Source organism: Harpia harpyja, chromosome 18 (genome assembly GCF_026419915.1).
Source record: "Harpia harpyja isolate bHarHar1 chromosome 18, bHarHar1 primary haplotype, whole genome shotgun sequence".
Taxonomy (NCBI): domain Eukaryota; kingdom Metazoa; phylum Chordata; class Aves; order Accipitriformes; family Accipitridae; genus Harpia; species Harpia harpyja.
In genome coordinates, this window is record NC_068957.1 from 24,710,151 (window position 1) to 24,734,366 (window position 24,216).

Consider the following 24,216-nt stretch of genomic DNA (forward strand, 5'->3'; position numbering starts at 1 on the left):
GACTGGCCTCTGACAGTGGGAATGAAAAGGCTGCTTGGAGATGTCTGTCCATAATTTAATTAGTGACAGCAATGATCTTGAAGGATTTCATGAAAAAGATTATGAAAGGCATTTTACCTCGTGGAGGAAACAAAGAACTTTTATTTTGCCACTAGTTAATCCTCCCCCCCACCCCCCGTTGGTTTTTTCCCCATTTAAGGGAAGGAGAGAGTAGAAGTTGTGACTAATTTCTTCTTTCATTTCCTTGCTCTTAATGAAAATTCAGATAGACCATAATTCAAGTAAGCACATCTCATGGAGTGAGGGGAGAAGAGTCCTTCTGGCAAAGTAGGGCAACTTAGAAATTTGTGTGTGATTTCTCTCAGTTCAGCCATTTCTGAAACCGCATAGTACATGGGCAGTATGGAAACAGCCCACACACGAGGGTGTTTAGCTGCTGCAGAACAAAAATGTGCCTATTTGTTTCGGCACTGAAGGCAAGTGGGAAGTGTTGCCCTTTGCTTTGCAGATGCTCCTTCAGTATCTTGAAAATTAGTTTTAAAACTGGAAATTAAGATTCTTTGGAGAAAAAGATAGTAGGGTCTTAATACAGTCTTAACCTTTTTAACCTCACAGCTTTAGCTGTTCCAAATGCATTTACTTGATGAGTTTATATGTGACCGTGTTTGTTTGGAGGCTGCATATTTTGGCTCCCCAGATATTATCTTACAGTGAGGATCAACATTTCTAAGGATGTATTTCTACAAGCAGTAAATAATGCAGGGGAGACAGTGAGGTTCACAAGATTTATCAGATGGTTGCATGGAGCCATCACCTAGCCCTTGAGGAGGCTGGAACGATGTCTTTTTGGTGCTCTCTGCAGTTTTGGGGGTATTGGCATGGCTACAAACTGACACGGCTTTAGCAGGGGGACAAAAGGTGGTGTCTGCAAACCTGGCTAGCTAAAAACCTGGCTGCTATAAACAGTGATGCAGAGATGGCGTTCGAGAAGCATATCGCTAGGGTTGTTATTTCTTTATGATCTCTTTTCTGGCCTACTCAATATTTGTTTTACACAGCTGCCTCCAACATCTGCTTTTCATCTCTGCTCTTTATCCATGGAGGTATTCAAAAATGCCTTTCTTCTTTCAGCTGCTTTATGTGTCTCCTGTCTTGTCAATGAAATGTGCAGCTAATTGAATTCAAAAATAATTTAAAAATAGGCTATTGCATATTTTACATACAAATAATTAAAGAAGTAATGTCAACTGCCTTCCACATAAAGGAAGATGGGGAAAAATAGCAAGATGTGCCTGAAATTTCTCAGGAATCTGAAAGTAGGCTGAGCCAATTCTGTAGTTTCAAGTTGAGATCTTTTCCCACCTTTCTACCTGGTGGCTTTTAAGCTGCTTTCCCAGCCTCCAACCTCTCCCTTTTTCACTTGGGGCAATTAGGGCCCAAAATGTGGTTCAGCCTTTTAGCCCAGGATCCCTCTCCAGAGCATCGGGCTTCCCTGGGTGAGCTGTTTCTTCTGGTTAAGCATCTAGCCCTAACGTCAGAAATAGCTGATTCTTTGGCTTTTGTTGTGGCATGAAAATGTTGCTGAGCAGCACCACCGCCCTGCGACAGCAGGTCTTGGCAGCTCTGCTTCACCCGGCTGTGATTAGGAGGTCTGCATGTGTGGGGGGGCTGTGTTTAAGTGGCTATTCCATACCAGTTTCAGCCTGCAACCGTCTTCCCGTCTCTCCTCCTCCCCAATAAATGCGGGGTGTTGCTTTTGGATAAAGGAGGCCACAGGACTGAGGCATTTCTCAAAAAGCAAATAGAACTTTTGACCTCAGCAAGGAGCGGAGTTTTGCCTGGACTGAAGGTCAGCAGCTCCATGAGCCATATGGGCTATAGACACTGATGCCTCCTCCGTCTGATACTCACTCACTACAGCCTCCTTTTTCTTCTCAGAAAATCCCTCTCCTTTTGATGTTTTTCCCATTCTTTGTTATTTATCCCCTTGGACAAAGCTTGCCCTTTGAATAACATCCTTCCAAGCTACAGTATCTCTATATTTCTGTGGCTGAGCTTCTCTTCCATTTTGAATCAGCCATGGAACAGGCAAATCTGCATTTTCTCACATAGATGATCAACAGTGAGGGTAGCCACTAAGCCCTACGACTGACTTTTATTAGGCAGAAAGCACTCCCACGCTCAGGTGGGGTAGTCTGAAACATAAGGGACCCTTCCAGCCTGGAGGGCAAATGAGGTTTGCATCCCCCCCTCCTCGTCACATTCCTCTGAGCTACCTGGGCAAATGGCACATCATACGGAAAGCAGATTGGAAAAAAGCTGCCAGGTCGTGGCTCTTTTGGATGTCTAAAAGGTGTAGGGGTTTCAAGGAGAGAAACAGGGAGCAGAATTGGGGGCAGGTGGGATCGGGATCTGCAAGCCCCAGAGGTCCCAAAACCAGCCTGCAGCGGAGCAGCACTGAGGTCGGTGTCCGCCTGGATTCACATCCACCGTTTTTCTTTCATAGGCAAAGGAAAATCTGATGTGTTTATGCATGTTCGTAGATCTGAAAATGTAAACTACGGTAAAGTAGCTGCTTATAGTGCAACCTCTTAACATGAGCGGTTTTTTCTGTTCTGGGGTGAATTCCAGCAAACTGTGCTGCTGTGTTTACAAGGAAAATGCCTGTTTTCTGTGTTCTCAAGGCCACAGCATGTCTCATTAAAAATCCTCTTTGGGAAAAGCAGGCTAGTTAGCATTGCTCACCCCAGTAACATTGCAGTGAATAAATATTCCTACTCTGCTATTGGAAAAAAAAAAAAAAAAAGAAAAAAGAAATGAACTAAAATCAGATTGAAATAATCGTTTGCTACCTCCTCTGGTTATGCATGTGTTCCAAGTTTTAAAACATTGAGGTGCTTAGTTACTCTACCCAAAATCAGTCCCAGGGCTCGGAGCAGGCAGCAGGGTGAGTGCCCCTTGCAGTTGAAGCCCCGGGTAATCATTTCTAAATGCCAGGAAGGATTTAGCCCGCTCTGGGGATTCCCTGTGCAGGCTGGCAACCAGACAGACAAACAGCCCTTCCAGAAGGATGCTGGCTCCCCACCGTGGCAACAAGCACGATTTTAGCCGGCGAGCGTGTCGGCAGAGGCACGCCAGCCGCCGCTGAGGTTGAAGCAGGATGGAAAGGTGATGGATGGCCGGTGGGCCAGCACTCCCAGCCCCCTGAGAGCTCCATCCTTCAGCAGGTGCTATTACAGGAGCTGTTTCAGCAAAGGGCCGGGGTAATTACAATTCCTGTAAATGACAGGCAGGGTGCCACACTTTCCAATGGTCACCCGGCTCTGTAAACAGACTTCTGTGTGCCTGGCGACAGATCAGAGCCACGCTGATCAGTCTGTCCAGCTCTGCAGCAAAGCTCCAGAGCATACTCAAAGAAAAGCCAAAAACAATATGTTTATGGAATCAAAACATCGCAAATACACTTTATTTACACTGCTGACACTGAAAGGAGAAACAGATGCTTCTGGTTTGGGTGCCTGTCTAGCCTAATTTCAGGAAAACATGGAGATCAGAGGGAGGAAAAAAAGGAATCAAAATGTTCAGTCTGTCACATGTCCAGTTTTAAATATTATAAATCATTTGCATGCTGCTACAACAAACAGAGATGGGCTCAGCTTTGCCAAACGCTGGGCGGTGTCCCTCCGTGGATTGATGCTGTGGGTAAAATTGACAGTAAACACCAATCCTGTGAAATAGCCACATGGGCACTGTTGCAGCGGCAACTTTGCGTGCCCTCTGACAATGTGGCGTTATCTGGAGAGCAGGAATAATCCCAGCCCAGGCCCAGCAAGCCAGGCAGTTTGTAAGCTGCCAAAAGGTAATCGCTGCAGTTTAGCAACGTCCAGCGAAGGAGCGTGTGTGGGAGCTGAGTGGCAACTCGAGCAGCCCTGAGCCTGCTCCTGGCGGCATGAAGGCTGCAACTGGGAGAGCACCGGGAGATGCAAAAGCGTTATACACAGCTCAGACGGGCCCTTGGCACCGGGGCTTTATTTAGATAATTGTCTTTATTGCCATAAAAGGTGAAAATAAACCACGAAGCAACACATTAAGCAGTGCTGCTGATATGCTGACTGTCTGACTGAGCAGTGCCTGGAAAGACAGTGTCTGAAAAAAGGACCAGGGCAAGAGCCAGCCTCTTCATAGCCTTGTCACTTTTTAGAATAGACAACTGGCAGGATTTATATCATGAAAGACATGTCATTAAAAATTGTCCCCAGAGGGCTGACAGGGTTAGAGTGCCTGTGTCTCGCAGGCACATCCCTGCTGAGTGGCACCAGCACCCTCCCGCATTGGACCGGCCTCAGCCTCAGCTCGGATGCTCTCACGTCTGCGGCGGGTCAGTCCTGCACAGCTCTGGGCAGCACTTCCCTGTCTTTGCTTCCTGATAAGCTGCAGTGAGGATGTGAAACATTTGCCATGGACTCAAACGTTGTATTATTTCATATGCACTATTTATTGTTCTACTATGAATTCTGCCACCACGTGAAATTTAACAGGAGTGAGTACACGGTGTCCCATCTTTGGGAATTATCCCAAAGCTCTGAGTTAAGTCTTAATTACATCTCATTCCTCTCAGCCGAATACGTGGACGAGGCAAACAAATAATGTATTATAAAGCTGTCCCGCTTTCTGTCTGGGATGAAAATATGTTTTCATTGCCATCTGGATAGGGATAGGAGCCTGGGTCACGCTGAGCCACTGGGTCTCAGGGTGGCCAAACTGCTTTCTCTTCTAACAGGCAGGACCCTCAGCACAGCTGAGCTGTGTCACAGCCTCCCTGCCCCGGAGAGCGCAGGCGCTGCGAGGGGGTGAAGCTTGTTTGGGCAGAGCTGTGCCTGGACCTGCCGCTAAATCTGCCCCTGCCTCCCAGAGCAAGCCTCGAAGACGTGTCAGTAAGGGCTCTTTCATCAGCATCATTTATAGTTGTGGCATGATCACAATTGACCGAAATGGGTGAAACGCAGGACCTCTTCCTGGGGTTTTCTGGGCTTGTCACCAGCCCCGGGGCTAACCCTGGGCTGCAAAGGAAAGTAAAGCTAGAGAAGTTATCGGGAGATGGTAAGATATTTCTCCCATCAGTTCCTGTGTTTCAGGGCTTTGGGGTTTGCTTGGAGGTCATTTAAGCTGTGGTAGGGCGGCTCGGCGCATGGTGGGGTTGCGAGCTTCTTGTGGAGGGTGTGCTGGGGTATGGGGTCCCCGAAGAGCTGCTTTTCGGCATGTTCGTTTGTTCAGACCTTCCAGTAAGTTCTGGCTAGGTATTCATTATCAGAGTGTAGCTAAAAATAAATACATGAAGGAAGAGACAATTTTCCTTTTGTCTAGATGAAATCATCTATGTTTCCTAGTGAAAAGGATTCTTAATGAGGGAATTGGCTGAACCTTGTACATCATGATTAATGTGGAGGGAGTTTACACCCATTCACCGGCTTATGTCTTCAGGGAACAAGCGGACGTGCCTGCAGGGCTTACACCTGCTGAAGCACTGTAGCACTGGGAAGCACATAGTCCCCTGGGAGAAAGCCATGATCGGGCCATCTGTGGATCCGCAGAGCCGGCTGGATGTTGAAAGCGTTGCTCACTAAACCCCTAACAGGGACAGCAATGCCTGGGCTCCCTCTCTGACCGTCCACGCTGGCACCAGCCTCAACAGGTAGCTGCGTCGTCGCATGGCTGAGCCTGCACCAAGCAGGATTGAAACACAAACACAAATAGTGCTAAAGATGAAACAAATCCCAGAATGCCAGGAAATTAAGTCAGCCGTTGTATGAGGTGAGAAGCTGTCACCTCCACGCAGTGTGGTGGCTGGAGGGGACCGGTGCTGGCAGCAGTGAGCAGAGCTCACCCCTGCTCTGCTCCGATGGGTTACGGTCCTTCCTCGTGCCTGTTGCATCCTCACAGCCTTGTGTGCCTGAATGCACCGCTCGGCTCTCTGGGTACAGCCTCCTGGTGCCACATCTGTAGCTGCAATCTGATTTTCCCCTAATTATATTGTAAGATATATGTCCAGGACATCAGGCGTGCTGGGTCGTGCAGCTGCAATCGAGAACTTTTTCTTGCAAACGTCAAGCTGTGGGGTGACTTCCAAGTCACAGTGTCATCTGATACCTTGGTAAGCTTCTGTTAAATTGAAAACCGTTAAATTGAAAACCGTATGTCACCGAGGGACCTTTGCATGGGCTGTGCCCCGACTGTGCGACCCATGTTGCTCATGGGTTTGCTCGCAGCAGCACCCCTTGCAAAAGCGCAGCGCAGGTCTGCAGGGTGTGGGCAGGAGCCCCGTTCTGACCCCTGCCTGCACAGCCGCGCTGTTTGCACCCAGAATATTTGCTTTTCATCTTCAGGTGTGAACACGTTGTCACGCTGTTGTGACAAACGGGCAGCTCCTGCCTGCCCACGGGCACCTCCAGCAGGGCCAGATCCTGAGCAAGGAGGTTGCAGAGCAGTGCAGGATTCTCGGGTACCAGCAGCCCCCTGCTACTCCTGGTTGTTCCATGTTGACTGCCCAAAAAATTTTTAGGAGAGGATTCACACAAACCTGGTGTACAAACCTGCTACAAAGCAGTTATGTCAGTCCCATGGCTGATCACTGGCTCTGAGTTAAGGCAGTGTTTGCACACCTACATTTAGAGATGAGCTACGTGCTGCTGCTCCAGCGCGGTCTCCTTGGGTGAGCAACGCCAGACAGGATGCTCCTGCCTTTCCTGTTGCGTGTAGCGTTCACTAATTACGGGCAATCTAAACTCTGGGCTTTATTTTTTTGTGCAAACACCTGTTACTGATCATTTCCCCCAACACTAATATTCTGAAGTTGTTTGGCTGTGTTGATGGTTTTGGCAGAAGGCTGTGTGCTGGAAGGTAGTTAATCATGGTCCTGGAGGTCACCTTTATGGGAATGAAGAGGGATTTGTTTTCCCCAGGGAAAAGAAGTTTTGAGAAAATTAGTCTGATGAGAGAGAATTTTTGGCAACTAGAAGCTTCTTTTTTTAGGTGGCAACTTTTGTTCTCAGTTTCCAGAAGAAAAAAATGAATTTTTAAGTTGTGCAAGGCTTTATTTAGTTGAAAATGCAACTTTTCACTGAAAAGACAACTCCAGGGAAGTTTCAGTCAGCCATGGTAGCGCACAGGCCTTCATCGTTAAACATAAGCTCAAGTATCATGAAACAGAGTATGCCTATTTTTCAACTGCTAGACTTTTCATTATTTAGGTCTTTTGCAAGCAATGCGCATATAATAACATAACTTGATTTTCAGAGAAGTTTCCTATATATTGATCTCCTAATCACTTGAACACCCTGTTGATCGGAGGGACAGCTGGGGGGGGTGTTAGGGCAGGGGGCTGCATTAAAGACAGGGATGCTGGACAGAAGGCTGAATGCCTGAACGCTGCTTCCGTGCCCTCCTCCAGCTGCCGGTAGCCGATGTGACTTATTCGAACCTCTCTCTCCCAGCCCCAGGCAGCAAGCTCATCACAGCCTCTTCTCCCTCGTTAATCTTGCATGCTGTACATGTGTCCACCACCTAATGAGCCACAACATCCCCAAGCCTTGGAGTCTGCTGTCGCCTCCAGTGTCCCACACTGATCACCTGGCTGCCACAAGTCAGTTTATTGGTGGTGGACTGGATGCTCGAGGATTTTTTAAATATGCTCTGAGCACGGACATGTCTCATTTTTGAAAATCCACCCTCTGCATGGATCAGTTTTGCTCTTTATAATCAGGCAAACATGGTAGCCCACGGACATGAGCACAGGGGAGGGGATCAGCCCTTTTACAGCATTTTAGAAATGTCACTGGGAGCCCTGTTCTGCAGTATGCGCAGGTCCAGGCATTTAACAGGTCTGGCTTCTCAGGGCAGCAAAAGGCTTCGTAATCGCTGACAAGAGGAGAAGTGTGTTCTGGTCACGGCCGGAACTGGTCACTATGTGCAACCAAGAAAAATGTGCTATTTTTCAGCTTCTGCTTTCATTCTCAGAGAACTGGAAGTAACGCGTTCACAAATACCAAAAGTCAGAATGCAAGTGCAAGCAGCAGACAACAAACCCGTATTTGGGCTAAAAGTTTAAAAAAGGAGTGGTCTTAGACCAAACTATATGTCTATCCATGTTAAGTATTAGTTTCTGTGAGTATCAGTGTGTATTTACCACAGCCTGAGTGGGACCGATTTATTCTTCAACATTGGCTGTATAGCAATGTAATTGCTTGCCCTAACAAAAATAATCCTTGGGGCATGGGAGTGGATAATCAGCCCCAGCGGGATTTATCTGGCATACTTGCAGCATGCAAAGCAGAGCTCCTGAAAACCTTTCTGAATAAATGGGCATCATGTGGCAGAGGACTGAGGTGGCAGCTCAAAGGTGACTTCATGGCCCCAGGTCTGGAGCTGGCCGTGACTTGCTGCCTCCTCCCAGCATCAATCACACTGTGCCACAGCGAACCGGGAAGATTTGCTTTTTGGCTGACTAAAGCCATTGCTTTCCCAGCAGAGGGCACGATGCGCAGTGAGAACAGTGATTACCCCTGCCAGAAGCAATTTCAGAAACGATGCAGCAAAAAGGAACAAGTGTGCAGAGCCAGAAACCCCAAAGGCAGGATGTGTCAGGGTCTGCTCAGCGCCTTGCAAAGGGTCTGGCTGCGTCTTGAGCAAGCACCCCGCGCTGCTGACTGCTCCCAGCCCAGAGCCACAGTGGCCAAATCTCTTCCGCACTTTCGAAAGCACTTGGTTTCGTTATAAAACACCCTCAAAGCTATTTTAAATGGAATTTGGAGAAATTTCTGTGAATTAAAGAAAATGGAGCCAGCATCTGTTGGAAGGAATGGAATTGCTCCTCATTTTCCAGAATTTTGAGGCATTGATGTCAAAATAGCAACGTTTTCCAAGACAACTCAATGTCTTCTAGCAACGTAATTTACTGCAGGGAGCAAACCCACCTCTTCAATTCAATCTGCTCATGGGTTGTGTGAGGTCTAAATTAAAGTCCTTTGTTTGGATTATCAGTGCTTAAGAAAATCGATCTCTGAAAGATGACCTGGTTGTAGAAAAATACTTTCCTGACTGACTATTTCCTTCTCAGAAATGGGTCCCTGGATTATTATCAAACTTCCTTTGAAAGAGGCTTCCAAGCAAAGGCATGAGAAACATTCAGTTCTTGCCTTAATTATTAAGTGAGGCAAACATGCTGTTTAGCCTCAGCTGTATATTTTAACCGTTCTGGTCATTCCCATGACCTGGAAATTTCCCTTGTTGTGCACCATCATGTGTCTATTCCAAAATTTCTTTTATTTCAACTTCCTGCTCATATCGTACTACTGCAGCAATGTGATTCCTGACTGACACACACTTAAAAGGATTGAAATATAAATCGATTTTCTTCCGAGAGGCAAAGTTTACACAAATGCTAGATCAGTGCAGTGACCAGTTGGGCTGAATGGACAAAAATCACCTGCTTTGAGCAACTCCTGCATGGTAAGAAGGAAAAAATCACAAGCACAAGGTCTCTTTGGTGCTGCCACCTGAGAAAGAGGGTTGTGCTGCACCGCTCCCTTGGGAGTTGCGTGCTAGAATTGCTTATCTTCTCATGGTTTCATGAACACTGTTGTTTGTTAGTATTATGAGACAAACTGACTGGGCCACGAAGCTTCAGGGTGTTCAAACGGCAGATAATGAAAGGCTTGGCAAGGATTTCACACCCCTGCCCACTGGGGCTAACGTGTGTTTTACAATTTATTTTATGCTGCTTAGCAGGTGTTGAAAAAGAGAACTTGCACCAAAGATAGCCCTTGAAATGGTCACATGGATTGCTCAGCAAGGCAAAGCTCTCGGCACAACCCAGGCTGGTTGGGGTTTTGTTTCACCCCTGTCCCGCCTTTAGGATATTCTCCCGATAAACAGCAGCCCAGCTGGTTTTCCCTCTTGACCCATTATCTTGTAGCCAAGGATTTTTTCCAGCTTTGGAGAGATTTGTCTAAGGTTACCAACGCCTAAACAACTGACAGACTGCGGATGTGCACTTGGCCTGCCCGTCCTGCTTCCTCCATCACTACCAGCTTGCGCTCGCCCTGTGGTGTTTGCTTTTGTTGACAGCTCCTTCCCAGTCCCACCACTGACACCTGGCCACCTTGTTCATAGTTTCTAGAAGATCTGCTATGGACTTTCTGCCATTCACCATGGACCCCTGGACCTCACATCACTTCAAAAAGCCCTTAAAAGCACTGCCTGATCTGCATGGCAGGTCTTACTCTTTTTTAAAGCTCTGGAAAGATTTTAGGTTGGCCCCCAAAATGTCAGTTACCGTTGCATCTTCAAGTCTCAAAATACACCATCCCCACCTAATGCAAACCGAAGGTCTGGTACCCACAGGTACACGTGCAGCAGTTGGAGGTAAAAGCACTTACAGGTGGTCTCTGAGGGGGAGATCAGGGCATGCCCTGAGCCATCGCTCTTTAGCAGAGGTGTCTCCTTGCCAGGGCCCAGTGCTCCCTCACTCTCCCCAGCCAGAGAATTCCTCTCTTGCAGGAGGGGGCTGTGTAAAGCGCAAGACACAGCTTTTGTGAGATCCAAACGCCTGCCTGCGGCTGCCGCCCCTTGCCAGGCTGTGTCCTGCCCATCGGTGCCTTCCACTGGCCGTCCCCGTCAGTTTGCAACCCCACTGCAGAGGGATGGGTTCCTCTCCCTGCATCCCAGAAAAGGCTTCTGTGGTCAGGGAGAGGATGGACTGAGCTTCCGCGGATGCCCAAAGAAACAGCAGCATCTGCAGCGCCCGTGAAACCAGGGGAAGAAGTGCTGTAGTTTTTTGGTGCAGAAAATAGCTCCAAGCTCTTGGCAAAGACAGATGGGTCCGTGAACCTTTTGCAGAGAGTGGCCTGACCTTGCAGCCACAGCTATGTGAACAGTCAGACCTGCTGGTTCATGAACCAGCCCGAATCACTTAGGCAATCGTCTTGCAAGTGAAAAACAAATAGCCCATGTCTATTAGGAGAGCTGTAGAGAAATCCCCTTTCTTCTAATGATTTGAAACTTCATGTGAATATGCAAAGGGAATAGAGGCTCTGTCGTTGACCACAAAGCACTTTGGGGATTCCAGCTATGCAAGTCTGTTGGTAATCTGGTCTGCTGTCCCAGCTGTGGACCCAGAACTTCCTTGTGGAACATCTCCTTCCCTTCCAGCCTGACAGCTGCCCAGAAAACCCGCCTGCTCTCAAGAGGGATGCTGGTGACGGGTCGTGCGCAGGGGCGAGATGTTGTGTCCACAAAGGTCGTACCAGCACAAGGAAAAGCTAAAGGCTGCTCAGCCTCTTGGGGACTTATTTATTTCAACCCACCACTGCAGAGTGTGCACAAAGCAGCTCTTCAGCCCTGGGTGGTAGGAGGAAGGTCTCCCCTCCACAGCACTCATGAGCTGTGCGCTGAAACCGCGAGTAGATTTTGGATCTTCAAGCTCCCTGGTGGCTTTCTGCTGACAGGGGAAAGGAAATGCTTTCTATTTATCGGTTTTATCATCCTGTGTAAAGTTTGTTTCCTTTACATTTGAGAAGGTGATCAGAAGTGGGGGTGATGGGGACAAACTGCTGGTAGGCATGCATGTGTGAAAATGTGAATTTGCTTTTGCTGCTTAGATTTAGGACAGGAGATACAAGCGTGCAGCAACATTTCTCTGTCATTTGGGTTTTCTCTGTGTCCCTCTTTGCCACCCTAAGGAGTCAAATGTGGTCTAAATGTTCACTAATAAAAAACTAGCCAACTTTGGCTGTGATACGATAATCTTCTTATCTGTAGATCTCAACTGAGTGAATCCAATACCCAACATTTTATTTTACACCTGTCTTAGCTTTGGTGAGCGTATGATGCAACTTGGGAACCTCTGTTCCTCAGACCATGTCAGATGGGGGAGGTTTTAAGCTCCATTCCAGACCTGATCCGCAGTCACTGAAATCAGAGGCAAATCAGGGCTCCGACTTCAACACAGATGAGAAAGTCCCCACTAGGCTGTTCTTCACTTTCCCTGGGATTTTTCTTGCAAATCCATCAAGGTGGAGATGCAGCAATTAAAGCAACAGGAGCAGCCATGGTTATGGGGTCCATGGTTACTTTTGCAGAATGGGGACAGTCCCTAGGCTTTTGTTTTTTTCTTTATTATATATGTTTTTATTGTTGAAGACTGTTTGGGGCATCCATTTGCCTTTCAGAGGAGTGTGTAATTAGGAGATGCTGAAAGAAATCTCAGAGCTGTGGGATTACTTGTCTCTATGTGTATATTCCTCAGGTTTTGAATAGGAAAGGTCACTAAAGAGTTTGTTGGTTCTTAACACGTACAAGAGCAGACAGCAGGATAACAGGTCACCCGGCTCTGGAAACAGCCAGGTTGTTTCCCGGCAGGCTCTACAGATAACTCAGTTTTATTAGTATTTTTGTAATAGATCTCCATCAATGACTTCCCAGAAAATAAAAACTGTTGTGAAGAAGTACCCAACACAATATTCTGGGATTCAAAGCAAGTTTAGTCTGGCTGGACTAAGCTGATAACCATCATCGATTCCTTTGCTTTTGATGGAGAGTTCTATAGTATTAACATCAGCTAACATAATTTTGGTTGCTAGCTTACTTCAGATCAGTAAGATGCTCGTTCATACTATGGAAATGAGTCACTTGGGAGGGAGAAGAAATTTCTTGAACTCTCATTTTGCACAGTGTGAGAGTCTCAGCTCTGTTTAGTCATCATTTTGTGGAATGTCTTGTATTAAATGATTCACTTTTTCCAGAGCATGTGAATTTTGGACGTTGCTGAACGTTAGAATAACAATGGCTTCGGTGCCCAAAAGCCAACAGAAGAAAGTGGATGGTGTTATTTAAAGCTTGACCTCACAGCCAGCTGAAAGACACCTCCTGGCATAAGACAGTAAGACAAACTCATTGCTTAAATGTGTCCTATCCTGAAGGTCTTGAGGTAAGGTTGAAAAGGCAAATAGAAAAGGCACAGTACAGCAGAGCATGGAGAGCTCTCTGCAGGGAATTTTCGGTCAAGATTTTTCATTGAAAAAAGGTGATTTAACAAAATCATCTATTTTGTAGTGAAGATGTAGGAACACTGCCCAGCTCCCAGTGGAGCTGCAAGCCTGAAAAGCAGGAGAGCTCCCCAACTGGGGGGGCTGTGAGGCTCACCACGTTCCAGCCCACCAGGCTCCTAGTCACCAAGCAAAAGTCCCAATTCCTGGCTCTCATCAGCACCTTCAAGTATTTCACCGTGGTACCTGGGATCCTGATTTCCAGATACAAGTAAATACCTGCTGGATTTTTCTATAGGCTATCTTCTTTTTACATGCTTGCTGTTTAAGCCAAGTCACACTCAGTGTTTGCTTTCATTAATCTCTTAAGAAAAGGATTGTCTTGAGGGCAGAGGCACTTGTAAGATATAATCAGGCAGAAAAAATTCATAAGCCAAGTGGTGAATTTGAAGATTAAAAATCCTGTATGCCTTGTGTACCAAACACGGCTCCGGTCCACTGGTCAACACTCAGCCATCTGCATGGGCTTCTGTAGGAGGGGGCAAAAGTGCAGCAGATCCTCAGAAAAAATATACATTTGTAATAAATAATGCGCACGCTTTAACAAAACAAAGTTTTATTAATTACAGCACTTCAAGTAGCAGTTTGTCTGTCCTGAAAGTGGCACTTCAGGCTTCCAGAATAAGAACAGTATATCACAGTGCATCAAAGTACTAAGACGTCCTTCCTGCTGAAGGAATCGGCTTTGTTAGGCAACATGCATCCGAGTTTTTTTAAGTGACTTGATTAAATTTCTGTTCTGCTTTTACTGGATACCCAGCCCTTACCAGTGTTTCCTTTCAGTCTTCTGAGAAACAATGATGTCAAGCACTCTTCCCTGGCTTCTGGCCCACCAGTGTCCACAGCATCTCTGACGCTGCCAATATTCATCATAAATAACTGCACTCTAGGCAGATAACTTCTGTGAATTCTGATAATAACACTATTCATAATTTTTTGAAGTGTATTACTGCAGCCAAAGGGATTAGAATATTTTTAAATATTTTAGCAGTTGTAAGTGAGAGCTCAATATTTTCATCTCACAGAACCAGCCAAGTACATCTGCATTATTATTGCTTGATTTTTGATGTAGAAGCAAAATTCAGCCTTTTCTCAGAGAGTGTCATGAAGGAACACAAAGGGAAGGTGGAAAGGAAGCGGGGAGGGTCTCTGAAATGACTCTGGAGATGCTAGGCAGGGTATAGTCATGTAAAAAAGGTTTTCATTTAGTGTCCTTGTCAGAAAAAATGCACTTGAGTAATCTCAGAGATCCCAATGTAAGATGGATGCTCCTTGGGCCAGGATATTTGCCTTTCATTAAAACTGAGCTGACTTTATCTGACATGCAAAAAACCCTATTTTGTTTCATTTAGTCTGGCTGTGAAGGAGACTGTCCTGCTGCCAGCCACCTCCTGCCCCAGCAGCAAGATGGGTGCACCTGGTTTCACTGCCCCTTTTCTGGGTGTTGCCTTTCGGTCAAGTTTATCTCCCTGAAGGAGGAAAAAATCACTTCTGACACCAACTAGAAAAAGCGTGATTGCGAAATTTAGAAACTGGCTGGTAAGCATAGCAAAGAGCAGGAAACTCCTCCGCGCTTGCTGTTTGTCTTGGGTTTGTCAAGTCTGACCTTCAATTGACAGCTCTTGTGCCTCTGGTCACCTTGGACTACAGGCCACTCGGGAAAGTGCTCACAGCTCCAATTTTCAGCTCTAATAGTCTAAGTGCCAAGTAACTGCTACCAGCAGGGCACGTCAGGCATTCACTGGTACCAGTTTGAGTGTGAGGACCTACTGCAACCTGAAGGAGGGAAGGTTAGAGCTGAAATTCATCACGCTTGGGTTTTGTGCCCCACATCCTTCTTCTTCTCAGGTGGGCAGAGGCTTATTGCTGTGTTTGGGCTGGCAAGATGTATTGAAGGTCTGGAAGCATGACGGAGGGAGGTTGTATGTAGCATTTTGGCTATTAATACTTGGGGTTTGGCTTGTTTCATTTTTCTTTCCACCTTTTACGATCTGCGGATTGCAGAACATATCACAGAAGTTCAGTTTCTCAAAACCACAGTCTTTAATTGAAGCTGGAGGCCATCTCCCATGCAAAGTGCAAAAGTAATCGGAAGTGCCTACATCCACTTGTGTGTTGGGGAGTGTCTGAGGTATCTGGAGTACTTTATGTTTTGCTGATAACCATCCAGTGCTTTGAGGAGACCCCAGGAATCACCAGCTGGGTAATAGCTCTGTTATACATCCACCCGAGCCCCAGTGCGGTCAGAGGAATATCCATGGCCCTGGTACCCATGGCACCACTGCCAAGGGAGCCGGAACAGCACTGCTAATCCCAGCGCATCCCTCCCTGCCTCTGAAACCAAGGCCACCGAAATCGCTGGTGATCCCTCTGGGTACAGCACATGGACCCTTCAACACAGGGGTTTTCTGAAACTCTCTCCCCGCCCTTGTAGGGCTGCAGCAAACAACTGCATTCTGGCTTTCCACCTCCTGTTTATTTCTGAAGGAGGATGTGAGAAGCTATTTACTACTTTACTGTAGCAACCTCCCAAGAATAGCTCCAGGCGTGTACCAAGATGTGGCAGCTCAGCCCCGCTCTGTCCTGGGGACTCTCGTGGTGGGGCTGATGCCACCTGCGGGACAAGCCCAGCTAGGCTAGGTCAGCTTGGTGCTCACCTTGTTTCTCGATCCTACCTGCTGATTCTGATGGGTCACCTGGGTTAGAGATATTTTAGGGTATAGATCATGTCTTTAGTGTACAACTGTACAGCTCTTGGCTCAATGGATCCCTGAGTAAGCCTCTAAGCACCCTTTTTACATAAAAAATATTTGGGTTGCTTTAGTTTTTACAACCGTTCATGCAATGTCATTTGTTTCACCTGTACAGTGAATAAACTGTAGATTGCAAACAATCAAAGCAAGCCCACAGTGCTCTAAGGCCGTCAACACGAGCACCCACAGCCCAGCTTCGTTGTGTTTCAGTGCCAAGGGGCTCCTCAGCCCCAAGCTCCTCATAATAACCAAGGCTAAACAGCGTCAGAAAACAGGAAGGTTTGAACTCAATGGTGTGCCAAAACATGAGCCTTGGTCCTTGGTTATTGAACAATTTTCAAACCAATAGTTTGAAATTGTGTTGAAGTGTCTTCTGTTTGGTGCCACAGAGCAGCTTCCCCTGGGAATACGCGCTACTTCGTTTTTAGCGTAGATCTGTTAGACATGCTAAAAAATATTTTGTAGTAGATGTATACATTGGCAATCCTTAAAAGAATCCCCAGGAAGTAACTGAGGGACCTGAGAAGGGCTGCAGCCGTGCTGGAGAAATGAAACAACAAAACACAAGCGCTGCGGGTGGGAGCAGAAGTGCTGCTGGCCTTCAGGAGGACATCCGTCTGGAACAGGGCGCACTCTGCAGTCACCAGGATCCAGATGATCCTGGATGTCAGTCTGGCATTTTTCACCGTCCGTAAATGGCGAGAGTCTGTGGGGAAGAAGGTTATCAAGTAAGCCTCGACGGCAACGCAGCTCAGCAGCAAGCAGCTGACGTGTGCGTTTGCAGTAAGGAGGTTCTGCAGCAGAGCTGATGTGAACGCTGTAGATGAGATACTAACTTCAAAGGTCCGAACAACCATCTCAGAAACAATGCTAACAGAAACCAGGATGTCTGCCTTTGCTAGGCTCGAAATGAGAACCACAGTGGACTTGGATGAAACCTTTGCAGACTGCAGGATGATTATCGTGTACAAACTGCCCAGCAAGCCCAGAAAAGTGCTGATGGCATTTGAAGAAGACAGGACAAGGTATTGGATATATTTAAGTACCAGGTATCTTCTAAGATCTTTCATGTGGTCTCTCTCCATAGAAATGCCAGTTAGGGAAGCATACCTAGAATACATATAAAAAAGGGTGATTAAATGTACAATTAGTGGGATAGATTCCAGACAAATTATTATGTACCTGCATTTGTACAGACACATGCTGGCATCCTGCACACTCCAGCATTAATATGGCATTGGTTGGTTATCCAGCTTCAGAAGCACTCAGCATGTGAAATCCTCAGGCTGCGTCAATTATTAAATAAATTGCATGTAAACCCAGGCGATACCATTTTATTATAGTTAACACAGGAGTCATTGCAGGGTACTGGAATGACTCTTGACTAATACTAGAAAAACTGAGGTCAGAATAGGGCTACTTTCATTATGCAAGTTTTTGTCTGTTTGCCTTTGTGGGTCAATGCAAGAATGAAGAATCCATTCTCTAGTGTCGCAGCAAGAAAAAGATTTCCAGTTGTGCTGTGTAGAAGAGTAAATGAGATATTTATTACTCATTCTGGGAAACAAAGTAATAAACTAAAGTGAATGCTATCCAAGAAATGTCCCAGTTGAATCAGTAGTTGAGAATTACCATACAAATACCCATTTTATTTCCTTTTCCTATCATTAGTGCAACTCTTCTTACACATTCGTATGCGGTCTCTAGCTTCTAAACAAAATTGAATGCCCGGGCACAGTGTGGGAAATGGCAATAAGTTACAGATGCTGGGCTACCAGGGAAAAGGTGGGCTCAGCAGTCCCCGCTGCTACAGCTTCACAAGCACACAGCTGCTGGCTGCAGAAGCCCATTGGGTTTTTTAAGTTTTGCTGAGAAGGGATGTGGTCTCTGGTTCAATGTGCGGTTGGTGATAGCATCCCCGTGTGCTCTGGAGCTCCCCGTGCCCGTGAGCTTTCAGCTCTGAGCCTCCCAGGGCCATGCTGGCTGCCGCACCATTTAAATGGTGCCAGCTACGGCACCATTTAAAATGTTTCATAATGTTCTGATTTTATATCTACATTTCTTTGGGAGTAAACTAAAAGCCAAGAGCCATTTCAAGCATTATTGCTAAAATGTATTGTTCAAGTTTCTTTTTCTTAAGTACCGTTAACAAAGCCTAAAACCAACTTGCTGCCCCACCAGTGGTGTGTCTCTTGGCAACCACTAGCATTTTACTCCTTGGGCTTAACAAAGCTATAATTAGATACAACTCTAATTTTCCCCTGAGAGAGCTATACTGTTATGTTTCCAGTTTGTTTATTAGTTGAATCTCCTAATGCATCCAGTTGGATGTTTATGAACCAATTGTGAGATCTGACCTGGAATTTGAGGGAAAGTTTACAGACCTGTGGGAAGTTACACGAACAAGCCTTGGGATGAAGGCATTTGGAGGAGGACCACATCCATTGCTCCTGGTGCTTCTGGGTGCCTGGTGTCCTTTCGTACTCTACCCACCACTGGTTGCCTGCAATCTTCTGCACCAATGGTGTGCTTTGGGGTTGAGTTTCTCTCGACAGGCCTGATACAAGCCTCAGTTCACTAAGGTGTGCGAGCAAGAGGGAAAACTGCACCCTCTGACTGTTAGGTAACATTGCTCGACAGAATCAGCCATCAAGAATGGCACACTGCTGCATTTAGGCAACATTTGAAACAATGAAATTTATTAAAACAGCCAGTCCCCATAGGCTGCCAGTGGGAGTCCTTCTTTATCTGACCGTTATCTCCTATAAAAGGTTGCAAACAGTCCCTTTGCCTTAAATTCAGCAGAAGGAGGTACCTGGATGATCCACTTCTGCCTGGGGGTCCTTCACATCTCAGCGGGCAGCTTCCAGTGGAGTATTTTGCATCAGTGAGATTAAATTGGCTTTGTAACTCTTCATGGTTGTTTCGTATCAACATGCTGAAGTAATCTAATAAGTCAGAGCTGCACCCCAAGGCTCTACTCATTTCCTATACATGCAAAGTACCCATCAACTTCAACTACAGCTTTGCGTGACATAAAGAATTGGTTGAAGATGACTAACAGCTCAAGATCTGAGCTCGTATTTACACACTCATATCTTAAGCAGGAATGAAGTTTGTAAAGTGCCCAGATATTTTTAGGTCTTAGCGTAATTTGCATAATATTGCTTCAAAAGGGCGTAAGTGCGAATTATCCTTGTGTGGGATAATGTTACAAAAAGTAAAAGGCTAATTTGGTTAAACCACTAGTTTCCTATGATCTCAAAACCAAGAAAGATGTTTACAAAAAATGGAGTGAGGATTATATGATGAAGATTAGTATAAAAGAATAGCATAAATGTATAAGAATTATATTGGAAAGATCAAGACACAAGATGAAGTGCAGTGAAGAAGTGATGTACGGTTAAGGAGGAAACACTCCATAAATCCATTTTCAGACAAAGGAAGACTGGGGAATGAATCTGCTCCCTGCAAAGTTTGCACTACCAACCAACTGTTGGTGCCAAAATCAGAAAACAGCAATTCTTTTTCTCTGAAAGGCACGTTTATGGCTGGACATGTGCCACAGCAAGAGCTAGAACAGAAGACCTCCAGTAAGGTTCCTGACTAAACTAAAGGAAGAACAAGATGGGTGTTGCTTGCATAAATTCTGTGGTTTCAAATTTCTGAGCTTCAAGTAATTTATCCAAGCACACTTAGAAACTGGCTGAAGCAATTGCAGAGATATTCATGGTTATCACTGAGAAGTTTTACAAGACAAACAGTAGAAGTTCCAGAAAACTTGAAATAGTAACGATGTGACCTGTCCTTAAAAGGAAGGAGTAGGGCAAGAGGAGCCAGAAAATGGTAAGCTTCGGTTCCCAGAAAACTACTAAAATAAGCAAGCAAATTGTTATCTAAATGGTATAGGATGTAAGGAAGAACAATGTGGATTTCTCACAGATATAGCAAATTTATTGAGCCCAGCTTCCTTCTGTAGCAGGATAATAGATCTCACAGGTGAGGAGAGAACCAACAAGTGTCATATATCTTGAATTTGATTAAGACTTTCAATGTTGTTTCATGAGGCATTCTTACAGAGGAGCAAGCCAAGGAAATGTGGATTAGACAAAACTATGATTAAGTCATGCATAGCTGGGTAGGAAACTAAGAAAAGGCTAGTTATCAGAAATTAGAGGAATGATGTATCTATCAGATGGGGTTCTGCAGAGATCTGACATTTTGTGCATTTTCATTAACTACAATAAGGAATAGAGTGCATGCTTATTAAATTTGCTTATTAAGTCAGCTATCACAAATCTACAAGTACAATTTCAGACCCATACAAGAGCCGGTTCCTGCATAGCAGCGAGTGGGAGGAAGAACGAATGTGTGGGCAGGAGGAAGGAGCAAGCCGGGGAGGAGGATGGCTGCGGTAGGCAGCAATATTGGCACAAGTATCTGTGCAACCTGCAGATGGCAACACCCACAGCTGGAGTCAGCGACAGTTGTGTCGGGAAAGGCAGATGCCATCTTGCGATGCATAAACAGGAGAAATGCCTGTAACCACATGGGATGAGTCTTTGGTTTCACTCAGCAGAAGTTAGGTCTTGACTGAAGTATGCGGCCAGTTTTGAGGCCAACGGTTCAAGAAAGGTATCAGTTGCTGAAGATATTTCAAGGAGACTAAGGGGATCAGAGATTTAGCTAAATGTAACAATGCCATTTCTTTCATATTTCAGCACTTCTCTCCTTATGTAAATTCTCAGTATTTCTAATGTGATACCTTGGAGCATGTACTACAGAGCTTTTCCAGTACAGCTACCGAACAGGTCTGGGTGGTTGCTTTAGTCCTTGCCTGTTTTTTCTTTTGATGAGGTGATTGGAAGATTATAATTCTGAGTGATTCCTATGAAAGGTACCAAGCCAAATTTTTTAAGAGTGGGATTCCCATTACTTGTTGAGACTCGATTTGTACGAGCTTGACTCATCCAAGACTCGCATGCACCTTTTCTCTTTTTTTTTTTTTTAAATACCTGAGCCAACTTGTTAATGGAATCCTTTAGGGAAGAGGTAGGAAAAATTTATTCCTGTACTTCAGCTGAACAGTGGTACAGTTCTTCTTGTCCTGGTTTGCCACAATGATTAGCTAGAAAAATGATTCTGCATTTTCTGGCAAAATCAAAATCTTTCTGAAATTAATGGTCTGTGCTCTTTCCATTATGTCAAGGGGCTTTGCCACTAGTCCTTGTGCAGCGCCTTTAGTGTATGCTAACTTGCCAAGAAGTGGCTTTGCTTCACTGCTGAGGATGTGGTAGGGGGTGAAGAGGAGGGTTAATCTCTGAGCTTCGATGTCTGAGAGTTGGTTTGACCACTTGTTTCGATACAGAGCACCAATGAAATGAAGTTCTATCGGAACAAAACTATCTGAATCCACAATGTGAAAGCTCGTACAACTCACTAGCTAGAAGTGGAGGAGAACCAAGCTGTGATATATACAGTCGAATACTGATTTATCTTGTTACTCAAGCAAGCTACTCCTTCTTTGGAAGGGTACGGTAAGAATATTCTATCATTTTTTTTTATTGCAACCTATTTCTGTGTATATTTTCATTAAGTATATCTCTGAGGAGACAAATTATATGCCTTGGTAAAGATCTTTGCTCATTTTATGACAACTGATTACTGTTGTGAATTGTTGTGTGCTGGAAAGTACATGTAACCTGGCCCAGGCTGCTGTGCGCTGAAGACCAACATGCATGGCCACAGGACTTCAGCTAAATTCAAGGCTGTGATCCCCAGATGAGGGGTAGTAAACAAATCTAAGCTGGTTTGAGTGGCTGAATGAGTGAGCAAAATGTGCAGTTCATTAACTTTGGGATTTTACATCTCTGGAAAATGTCAAAATTTCATTGGAAAACAAACTGAATCAAACAGAAGTTTGCCATGTGGATAAAACCATGTTTCTCCAGTGAGCCGGGCTCATTCATATATTTCCTCCACCCTTTTTTTTTCACTGAATAAGTTTGAAAGGAAGAAGACACCGATGGCTGCATTTACAGCAGAGCTTTATCTTGTCCATGTGGAGCGTTTTAACTCTGAGCTTCTGGGCACTGGGTCCTATCTTACACCCCAGGACCTGGTGATGAGCCCATAGGCTCTTCTAATGATGAGTGGTAGAAAAGGAAGCTGAGCAGCCGGTACAGCTGGAGGAGATGCCCAGAAGCAGCCAGTCCAGACGCTAAGGAGCTCAGCGTGTTTTTCACGTCTTCCCTTCTTGAAAACTTTGGCATTTTACATAATGCTGCCAGCATTTTACATTACATGGCAATGTACTGTGGAAAGGAACTGGATAGAAGATGCCTTCCCACTTCTCATTAGAGATGTGTCAGAGGTGTCCTTCCTTTCAAGCCACGGCTGCCCCAGGAGATGGGATCATTGCCGTGGCTCCCTCCTGCCTCCCTCCCCCGCTTTCACACTATGATTTAGTGGTTAAAACCGTCATCCAGAATGTAGCAGAACGAGGTTTGATTTCCTCCTTTGCCGCAGGGGATTTAGGTGTTTATCTTTCATGGGTGTCCCAACCAGCAGGCTACAGGTTGTCCAGAGGCGGGGACACCTTTCGTACCACCTAAGGAATCTGGTCACAGTGTAGGAAAACAGCTGACACTCTGGGCCAAGGGGCAGGGATCAGGAAAAGGCTCATGGATCACAACACAGGCAGTTGCGGATGTTTGCTAGGCAAAAGGGCATCCTGGTTTCCCATACTTGTTCCAAATGCTGTTTGGATACATCTGCTCTAGTAAATTAAGCAGAGCGGGGGGATGTTCCCGGGTGCTGGAGCTCAGTTCTTCATAGTCTTGAGAGAGCTCCGATGGCCCCCAGTGAAGTTTTGGCGTCTGCCGACGCACGGCCTCCAGAACGCTGTACGGGCACGGGCTGGGATTTAGCAGGAGGCAGGGAGCATGGTCCGCACGGCTGCGCTGCCCATGCGGCAAGGGTGGTTTGAGGGCATGGTGCTCGTTGCTCTAGCCGTGCTTGATGCCAGAGATCAGTCCTGGGCACAACACTAGTCAGACATAGCTTTTACGTATGTAAGAGTAAGGAGTCACTAGATAAAGAACAGATGTATGAAGAGTGCACGAGGCAAGGTCTGAAGGCACAGGCTCCTCCTTTGGAGAAGGTGGCTGCCAGCACGGTTCTCCTGAGCTCCCGCTGCCAACATCCTCCTCCACATCCAACCCAGCAGCTTCGCTCTAGCTGGGAAATCTTGCCAGCTTGCGAAGGACCTCGGGGAATGGAGAGTTGGTGCTCTCCCTCAGCAGACCCTTCCCTCTGCCTGGACCGAGGTAGGGATGGATGGGATCACGCCTGGGATGGGGCCAGGTGGGAACAGGAACGGGGGGCTGTTTCCAGAACAGCTGCTCTCATCCTGCCGGAATTGGTGTAGAAGGCAACCTGAGCCAATTCATCTATTTATTTACAGTTTTCAAAGCAGCTTCTTGTGGTATTCGTTACAGGTCATCCGCAGGAGGACTGCTGCACATGGACAGTGACACTTAGACAGTTTTTGTTTAATCCTTATTCAGATGAAACCTCAGTTCAAGCTCATGGGAGGTTTCCTGAACTAACACTTTGCGTTTCCAGCAGTACTGTTTATCTCCACAGAAATTGCTTTCCTGAGACACTTTACATTTGTAAATTCCAGTTAATAATAATTTCTCATTTGTCACTGGTATGCCACTGTAATCTGAGAGGTACACAAAAATATCTCCTATTCTTAAACAAATACTTCCTTTCAAAATTCCTCCTGGGATTGTGTCAAAGAATATACAGAAGAGGAGAAAAATTTGAAACCCAGATTACCACTGAATATCCTGACTGTAATGAAGTGATATTAGCTTTTACTTAGTTTAAAAGCAAAAATACTTACATTTTCTGGAAAAAGCAGCCAGGAATAGTTTTCTGCATCACTGTATTCTGTGGATGGTCTGCAGCAGAACTAAAATGTGCCGTTTCCCTTGGATTGCTTCCTGGTTTTTATATATAGTGTTGCGTATTCGGTACCACGTCAGAGCACGGGGCTATGCTGACAGAATTTGTTTTGCTAGGCAACATCCCAGAGCTGGTTTCACAAGAATTACGTGCTTGAATCATGGTAGCTATTAACTTTCATCTGTCTGGAAAAATTGATACCCTGTGTGGAAGAGGAGTCCCAGACACTTCCTCAAATATGTGCTTTGAGATGGAGCAGATGACAGGGTGTAATCCTCAACTCGTCTGGGTGTCCCATAAACTAACACAGATTATCCATGAGTAAAAAAATTATTCTGAGCGAAGAAAAGATGTCCTCTGGCATGAAAAGCAGCACTATATCTAGCTGG

General features: G+C 45.8%; 1 protein-coding gene across 1 annotated transcript; it reads right to left on the reverse strand.

Annotated features, from left to right (window-relative positions):
- Nucleotides 1-13,639: 13,639 nt before the first annotated feature.
- On the reverse strand, nt 13,640-23,823 carry LOC128154026 (type-1 angiotensin II receptor-like). Its single transcript, XM_052814064.1, has 2 exons — nt 23,766-23,823; nt 13,640-16,963 (listed from the first exon to the last, which is right to left on the reverse strand). The coding sequence occupies exons 1-2, from the start codon at nt 23,801-23,803 to the stop codon at nt 16,267-16,269; spliced, it is 735 nt and encodes a 244-aa protein (XP_052670024.1). The 5' UTR covers nt 23,804-23,823; the 3' UTR covers nt 13,640-16,266.
- Nucleotides 23,824-24,216: the final 393 nt, after the last annotated feature.

Bases quoted from the DNA above. Each gene is read 5' to 3' on its own strand.
- LOC128154026 (XM_052814064.1), bottom strand. From the start codon at position 23,803: ATGCAGAAAACTATTCCTGGCTGCTTTTTCCAGAAAAT. The intron at 16,964-23,765 runs GTAAGTATTTTT...TATGTATTCTAG, and splicing joins GGCTGCTTTTTCCAGAAAAT to GTATGCTTCCCTAACTGGCA.